An 8,941-nucleotide genomic window follows, 5' to 3' on the forward strand; every position below is an offset into this window, starting at 1 on the left:
CGACGGCGATAAAAGCACCGGCAAAGGCTCTGTCGCGAGCACCGCGCGGCCCTGCGCCCCGGCCCGGTCTCCGGGTGCGCTTTATAAACGTAGCCTCCAGCTTGTAGGGCAGGTCCCGCTGTGCCAGCTCCGGATCCTCCTCAGTCCCCTGTGCGGTGCGGCCAAGCCGAGCCGATCTCCAGGCTTCTCGCCTTGTTTTCCTCTCCCTCCCTCCTCCGCAGGCGCCGTGCACCTGGCCGGCACTGGCCGGCCGGCTAGCGGGTGAGTGGCGGCGCAGCGCCCCTGTCGGGCCGGCGCACCTTGCCCGGCTCCGCGCGGCCCTCGCCGGAGAAACGGCGGTGCCCCCGCCCCAAGACTCCCTTTTCCTACAGGATGAAGAACCCAATGCTGGAGGCGGTGTCACTCGTGCTGGAGAAGCTGCTCTTCATCTCCAACTTCAAGTTCTTTAGTTCGGGCGCCCCGGGCGAAGACAAGGCGGGGAACACTTTATATGAGATCAACTCTTTTCTCCGCGGCGACGTGCTGGAGGTGCCCCGGACCCACCTGACGCACTATGGCATCTACCTGGGCGACAACCGTGTCGCCCACATGATGCCCGATATCCTGTTGGCCCTGACTGACGACAAAGGGCTCACGCAGAAGGTGGTCTCCAACAAGCGTCTCATCCTAGGCGTCATTGGCAGGGTGGCCAGCATCCGCGTGGACACCGTGGAGGACTTCGCCTACGGAGCCGAGATCCTGGTCAATCACCTGGACAGGTCCCTCAAGAAGAAGGCGCTGCTCAACGAAGAGGTGGCGCAGAGGGCAGAGAAGCTGCTGGGCCTAACTCCCTACAGCCTGCTTTGGAACAACTGCGAACATTTCGTCACCTACTGCAGGTTCGGCACCGCGATTAGCCCCCAGGCGGACAAGGTACCACGTGTGACTCACTCCCCGGTGGGCTCGGTGGGGACACCCCCTCCCATCCCTAAACTTTCTTCTCCCCTGGGAGCAGGGATTGAGTTCTAGATTTAGTAACGAGCTTTCTGGTGTTCCTCAGGAAAGCGAAGTAAATAAGAAAATGGCAATGTGCCTTGCAGGATATCTCGAAATGCGCGGCGCAAGAGTGTGACAATGCAGTACCGCTGCCAGCGACGCCAGAGAGCTGCCCGGTTATTGCTGCAGAAGTCATCAGGGTGTCCACCCAGCGTAGTTGAAATGACAAGGGCAGGTGACTGGGAGGGTCACAAAATCTGTCGCCATATGCTTGCAACTTTACCCAAGAATTGGCAGTTGGAAGGAAGGTGTCCAGAGTTTATATTTAATCTATAGCACTGTCTAGTACAAATTGTTGTGCCTTTAAAACAAGGAAGCATGCCCGTTTCCCCTACGAGCTGCAGAGAGAGAATTCTCTTTGCTTAATATAAACTACCAAAATATCCAATAAGAAGACCTCCCTGGTAGGTCTCTTACTCTTGTGGCTGAGCTTGAGGGAAATCTTCTCCTTGGTATTCTGCATTTCTTTTATGCTGGCTTTAATCCCCATTTAGACCTCCCCATTGTTAAGCATCCTATATCCACTAGCCCCACAGTTGGGTTGGAGTGTTTCAGAGTTCCCCAGAGATTAAAACAATTGGTTTTCCAGAAGAGTCATTAAATGTTGTAAGGTAATTTTATGGGTACTTTAAAAAGGGAGGGGGGGACCTGTAAGAATTTAAGATGATTAAATTAGCTACAAAGCCAAGGGAAAAAATAGTGGATTTTTTTGTTGCCTTTTGAAACCTCTTAAGTTATAAAAATCACATTTTAACCCTGCAATATCATTTGCAATTGGAAGTCTTAACCTTCTCTGCAGTTGCTAAAGAGGTGCTGTTAGTGTGCATCCTTCACAATGAAAATCTGGGCAATCACATAATACATTTCATTTATACTCTTCATGTTTAGATATGCTGAGACCAAAAGAGTCTAAGTCCATGTAACCAGTTTTTTATTTTTCCACATCTTAATTTTTTGACCCACATGGGAAAATCTTTCCTCTTAGGCAGAGCATGAAAGTATAGTTCTTGTTTGCATCCATAAATGAAACTCCTTACAGAATATTTATAAAGCCACAACAGACTCAGTCTAGGAATTCTAAGTAAAATAAAGATACAGTTACAGCACTGTGCAGTGACTCAGGAATCACAGCTTCAGTCCAGGCCTGTTTAGAAATGAGCTTCACCACATTTACAAACACTGGTGTTCTAAAGGAAACACGTCAGATTTACTTAGGACCCAAGCAAGTCATTTCTCTAAGGAAAAACAGTATTTCCCTCCCATAATTAGGAGTTACCCTTTCATGGAACACATATATATAACACTGTATTATATATTTCTACAAAACGATAGTACAAGTGCTTTTTTAAGGGAGTAAAATATTTAATCTGCATAAATAACTAGTTGGAACAGTTTTTCCTCTTTGGAAACTTTTTAAGGTTTTATAGAAGTAGAGAAGTGCTTTAATTGCTGTTGCTGCATAGTACCTCTTGTGAAACTGAGCTTTTTGTCTTCACTTTGAATGGTCTAACAAACAATTTGGCCACACAGTAGATTTCTTAGGGAAAAAAAAAAATCCCCATCCCAAATTTTCCAATTCTAAGGACTGTTTTTGAACATGCCCTGAGAGAAGTAGGTCATTGGTACTGAAGGAGGACTGACTTTTATTTTCTAGAAACATAAGGACTGACTTGATTCTGGGACTGGTGGATGAGTTCTCCATATATACAACTATCATCAGCTTAACAGGGTTACACAGTTGTCTCACTTAAATTTGTGTTTATAAAATCTCTCAAGAGCACTTTCCCTCATGAAAACACTACAGTTAATGTGAAAGTGAACTGGAAGAGAGTATTTTCCCCCCCTTTGGCAGTGATTCTTTTTTTTTTACAAGCTTAGAAAATGAAAAAATAATAATTTTATTTTAAAAAAATAATAATTTTATAATAATTTCAGTATTTCATAAGCTATAAAGCCCTTTAATTAGTAACTATAATTATTTCTTATGCTTTTTTTTTCTTTGCTGGTATTGCTTTGCATTGCCAAAATGAATACATGTACCCCCTTTTAATTTGCAGGGATTTGTGGCTCAAAGGTGCTACAGGCTTCTTAACATTAAGCTAGAACTAGAGGGCATTTCCTACCATGGAGCAACACCAGAGGTGCCTCCTGGACAGGACATTAGAAATGAGATGATCCCCTTATGGGAGAAAGAAAGTCCACAATGATTCTGTGTTGGTCTTAATTAAATATTATTAATTAAATATATAGTCATTATTGAATGACTATATCAAGACAGTATTCTTATTTACCTGAATGTATGTGTGTGTATGTTTTCAATTGTGTTCAACTCTTTGTGACCCCATAGATTGTAGCTCTCCAGGCTCCTCTGTCCATGGAACTTTCCAGGAAAGACTACTGGAATGGGTTGCCAACCCAGGGATTGAACGCATGTCTCCTACATCTCCTGCATTGGCAGGAGGGGTCTTTACTGCTGTGCCACCTGGGAAGCCCACCTAAATGTATTCAGTTCAGTTCAGTTCAGTCGCTCAGTCGTGTCCGACTCTCCGCGACCCCATGAATCACAGCACGCCAGGCCTCCCTGTCCATCACCAACTCCCGGAGTTCACTCAAACTCATGTCCACAGAGTCGGCGATGATATCTCCCCATTATTTGCCAAACAGCTTTTCTTACTATCCTGAAAGCTTCATTCAGTTTGATCCTCATCACTTTAAAATTGTGTATTTGTTACTCAGTATCTTGTTAGTTTAGTAGAAAGAGACAAATAATATGTTTGACACACAAAAAGAATGATATATGGATAACCAGCTGGAAATTTTATATTTGTTGAGCTACTGTATACACTGACAGAGACAGCCTTGCAGTGAAGGTGGTGTGTTAAAATACATTGGACTTGTTTCTGCAATGCAGGAGACCTGGGTTCAATCCCTGGGTCAGAAAGATAAAGGGAATCCTTACCCACTCCAGTATTCTTGCCTGGAGAATCCCATGGACAGAGGAACCTGTGGGCTACAGTCCATGAGGTTGCAAAGACCTGGACACGACTGAGCGACTAACACTTTCACTTTCATTCTATCCATTAAGAATTTGGAAAGGTGGCTATCTAGAACTACATAGGCCACTATCAGTTCAGTTCAGGCCACTACAGGAGACCCTAAAAGCATATACAGTGCCATCTAGAAAAGGAGCTTAAAGCCAAGTGCTTAGTTGTTCAGTTATATCCCCAACTCTTTGCGACCCCATGGACTGTAGCCCATCAGGCTTCTCTGTGCATGGGATTTTCAGGTGAGAATACTGGAGTGGGTTGCCATTTTCTTCTCTAGGGGATCTTCCCAACCCAGGAATCAAAACCAGGGTCTACTGCATTACGGGCAGATTCTTCATTAGCTGAGAACAAGTAGGAAACTCTTATCAAAATTGAGCAATTAATTGCTAAATTCTGCCCCAACAGTGATGAGGCAGAGGTAACTGTCAAGACCTAGCAGTGAAAACAATCACTGTAATGCCTTACATTCATGCAGCATGCAGGCAAACGCAGAGCACTTTTGCAAAATAGAATGTTGGAATATTCTATTCAGTATTCACATGGAAGAGAAAAAGGCAGTCTGGACAGGTTAAATGATTAAGAGTGATCCAGGCAACACTTCTGAGAAAAATTAGTTTTCTAAGAAAAAAATACACATCTTAGAAGAATGCATTCTTCAGTAGGTAAAGATCTCGTTTATCTCCAGCAGCCAATTTTCAATTTCAATTGATCGTGACTTTATTTTGACAGGGAATGCGATATGACAATAAAATTAGACTTTTGATGCCTTTAGATTTTGAGGCTTATCAGAAATTTATCATCAGAAGTATTGCCAAATTTTAGAATGGTGAGTTATAGGAATCAAATTCACCAATAATGATGGTCTAAATTCTATTTGCTTAAGATCATTTTACTTTTGAATATGTTATTGTTATCGAGAGGCAGTTTAATGTTTTTTTTAACCTTTAATCCTGAATAACTTTTATGTGGTTATATTCTCTGTAGTTTTCTGAAAATATTCTGCATTTACAAAGGCAAGTGCCTAAAGTATTATTTCAGCCACTGTGGGATATGGAATCAGGAACTGTTAACAACTTAAATTCTTCCCTAAGTTGTGAGAGAAATTCTAGTTCTTCTGGTGACAGGGAATAGCTGGAAAAATTGTGCTCTGCTGTTTGGTATGTATGATTCTTCTTAGGTTTAGCCTTTTCTAATATCCTTAAATTTTATTTTCCAGTTTTGTGAGAATGTGAAGATAATTATTCGTGATCAGAGAAGTGTCCTTGCTTCTGCAGTCTTGGGATTGGCATCTATACTCTGTCTGGGCTTGGCATCATATACTACTCTTCCTGCAATTTTTATTCCATTCTTCTTATGGATGGCTGGCTAACTTCATACTCCTGTGTCAGTGTATGCATTCTGTGTATAGAAATGTTTATATTTATATAGAACAAATCAGTATAAGCATTGTCGAGAAAAATGTGACCTATAATAATGTGTGCTGGATAAAAATGTGATTAAGAATGACGCAAAGTGCTTACTGTGTAAGCCCAAGGATGGAGGCTTTCTGAATCTTCCCAGGCAGTTCCATTTCCAGATACTGTGAGTCTTGGAAACATGATGGCTTGTGCTAGAATTCGTCATTATAAGAAAACCAGCCTGTAAGGTGATGGCCACAGGAGATTATTTGCTTTTGTTTTTTCTCCTATAGTCATTGTTCTTCTCTGTTAAGCCTGAATTAGAAGACTGGAAAATTTGTTGAATGAGACCACTATTATAAATTTATGCTGTTTCATTGAAAATTCTATGTTAAACTAAAATAATTTCTCTTATTCAGATGAAAGCATGTTTGATGATTGGCCAAAAAAATCATTTTCTTTGTGTATTATATATAATTTCCAGTAAGTCAAAAATAATTTTATTTCTTGAAACAATATTGGCAAAGTTAAGGCTTAATGCTAAAATAACTGACCAGAACTATAGAAATCTATTTTCCTGCAGAAATAGCTAATAATACTATAGTTTTGAGTTGTCTTTACTTAATAGGAAGCCTGGCATTCATTTTTTTTCCCTTTTATGTGTCACTGTAGTTACTTTAAACCACTCTGAGAGGAAAATGAACATGGGATTGAAGTAAGTTGGGTACTGGGAGAGTGTGTGTGCCAATTAAACACACAGGCGTATTGAGTGCATGTGCTCAGACTGATGCACTGAGACAGTCCAGGCACTCAGACATGTGCTCAGACTAACAAATTGTTCGTTCTTAATCGCTTTATTGTCATAACAGTGTAGTTAGTATAGCGCATTGGTGGAGGTGAACACAAAAGCACATTCAATCCATTTTTTTGCATCTATAGTGTAACTTGCATGTATGTCACTGGATGGTTTAATTTTAAAGCACTTACTAATGCACCATATAATTTTTAAAAGCCCTGGCATCTGTCTTCTAGTTAGGTTTCTCCATTTCATTACCAAGTCAGTATAGTTTACATCCTTAAAAGAATGATGCTTCAGCAATATATAAAAACTCAAGCAAGTAAGACTAAGGGAAAAGCTGTTAGAAGTCATTTTTAAGTGTCTTAATATTACCAGTCATGTAAGTTGTTTACACAGAGGCTGTTTTAATGCCAGAGTTGAGATGCAGCAATGTTAAAGCAAGCGTGCAAGTACTTTTGCAAAATCACCACATTCTAAAAACTAAGCTACAAGCCTATAAACTATCAAGAATCAGAAAATAATAAGTCACACAATGAGTGGTATGAGGAGGGCAGGGTTGGTAACTCGATAATCCAATCAGGACAAATTTAAGAGTAGATTTTAGTATATTTGATGTTTTATCACCACTATTTACCAGCAACAAATTCAGTTAGAGTTTAATAATAACTTTGTATTTAATCATTTAAATGTGTTGAATACTTAAAACATGAAATGACAACACCACAGAATAAAGGTTCTATGGGCCTATTCCAGCCACTTAAAGTTATTCTTAGTGTGCTTACATAAAAACAAGCACTATGAGGACTTCATTGTGTTAGCAGTTTTTCACTTGCTGTATATGACTTATGTAGCAACTGTTTATAAATAAACTCATTTTAACATATGGCGTCCTCATGAATAATTTACACCTTTCTTCAGACTTTAGTATTGTAGGTAGCAAAAAAATCACTGTGTATTGTTAAATCTGTGTTCAAAGATCACGATCTCTCATTAAAAGCTAAGGGAAGTATTTAAGGTTGAAATTAGCCTAATTAGTCTTGACTCACTTCATATCCTTAAAGCAAGAGTCATCTTTCATTTATGTGCTCATTATGTGCCAGACATTGACCTGTTAGAATTTCATGGTCTAGAATTCATGTTTGTTAACTACCTCCATTAGAGTATACACAGTGCTATGGGAAGACAAATAGAAGAACTCTTCCTGAAGGGTCAGAGAAATCTGTGTGAAGGAGGCAGTGCCAGCATCAGGCAGAGAAATAGAAATGGGGGATCTCATCATACTGCTGTATCCTGCTACTTGTGGGAAAAGGGAATGGGATTCCCTGGATCTTGTTGACTTTAGGAGAAAAGGAGAGTTTTTATTCTGCTGTGCTCAGTTTGCTTGGTTGTTTAACAAGGAAGAAAAAGAAGCATACATCCTTGATTGTGGTTATGGAAGAAACCTTGAGCCATTAATGTATCTAGTGAATTGTTCTGGGTTTCTTTAGTTAAAATTCATCCTTAAAATCCTACACATTTTTACTGTAACTTGTGAAATGGTAATCCAACAGTGTCTGATGCAGTTTTTAGTTGCTTATTTGTTCTTTGCCATACCTAGCTAAAGGTTGAGGAGGACTAGCCAGGGCTAAGATGAAGCAATGCAAGTGCTGGGTGCTGTGCAAGTGCTGAGGGTGAAACGATGAGTGGGACACGGGCACTTTCCTCAAAGCTGATGGTCTCATGTGTACAGAGGGACACAGTAAGGCTTTCTGCAATAGAGCTGACTGAAGGCACAGAAAAAGTGGTTCATTTTCACTGATACGGCCAAAAGTATACGGACTATACTGAGCCTTGAAAAATGGGAGTGTTTTCCAAAAGTACAAATTTGGGGTAGGACATTTTACACACTGGGGACAGTATGAGCAAAGGCATTGCCCCCACCAAGCCTGGCCCAAAAGAGTGAGGTACTTTCGTATTCCGTGACTGAAAGCCAAAAACTACACGGGGGCATTTGGGCAAGTGCACGAGCTAGAGCAGAGCAGAGGCGAGGAGAGATTCTGGGAGAGAGCGATCAGGTCTTGTGTAGACCAAGTTTAGACTTTATGGACAGGTAATAGAGACTTGGGGTTCAGAGAGACAACTCCCAGAAGCATGTAGGTAAATGGAGGCATGGGCAAGACAACAAGGGACAAGTTAAGATAACTAGTTATGAGTTAGGAGACTAGTTATGGTTCTCAATCTCTAAAATAATGGCCTGTGATTGGTAAGGGTGGAGAACAAACGTGTCAAGGAAATGTCAGCGGACTTTAGCCAAATTCTGACTCATGAGTAATTCCTGGTGGAGTGTCTGGGAAGAATCATGCATCCTTCCTTCTTGCCAGAAGGCTGGTTCCTGAAAAATAAATGTGATGACTGGGTATAGATTATACATTTCAGATCTTTGTTTTGCTAAATTTGTTCCTTGTCGAGAATAAGCAAATAAGTATGAATTTGTGGTTTAAAACATATTTCTTTAGTATATAGATATATTCCATATTTTCTATTTCACAATAATACTGTCAAGTATCAAAAATATTTTCCAGCAATATCAAAGTTATGCCAAAGGCAAATGTCTTTTATTATAGATGAGAAGTCTACGAGAAATGATGGTTGCTAATCTTCTATTTTATATAATCTATTTAGAG

The 8,941-nt window shown here is 40.6% G+C and overlaps 1 protein-coding gene across 1 annotated transcript; it reads left to right on the forward strand.

Annotated features, from left to right (window-relative positions):
* The first annotated feature begins 372 nt into the window (after window positions 1-372).
* On the forward strand, window positions 373-7,360 carry LRAT (lecithin retinol acyltransferase). The gene is made up of 2 exons (XM_055405328.2): window positions 373-912; window positions 5,299-7,360. Exons 1-2 carry the CDS (start codon window positions 373-375, stop codon window positions 5,449-5,451), a joined length of 693 nt encoding a protein of 230 aa, XP_055261303.1. The 3' UTR covers window positions 5,452-7,360.
* Window positions 7,361-8,941: the final 1,581 nt, after the last annotated feature.

The sequence above is a fragment of the Moschus berezovskii genome, chromosome 19 (assembly GCF_049115385.1).
Source record: "Moschus berezovskii isolate FMDL1 chromosome 19, NW_MosBer_1.0, whole genome shotgun sequence".
In the NCBI taxonomy this organism is placed as follows: domain Eukaryota; kingdom Metazoa; phylum Chordata; class Mammalia; order Artiodactyla; family Moschidae; genus Moschus; species Moschus berezovskii.

Excerpts from the sequence above, each read along its gene's own strand:
- LRAT (XM_055405328.2), top strand. The coding sequence starts at position 373 with ATGAAGAACCCAATGCTGGAGGCGGTGTCACTCGTGCTGGAGAAGCTG. Across the intron at positions 913-5,298 it reads TTAGCCCCCAGGCGGACAAG|TTTTGTGAGAATGTGAAGAT; the intron begins GTACCACGTGTG and ends TTTATTTTCCAG.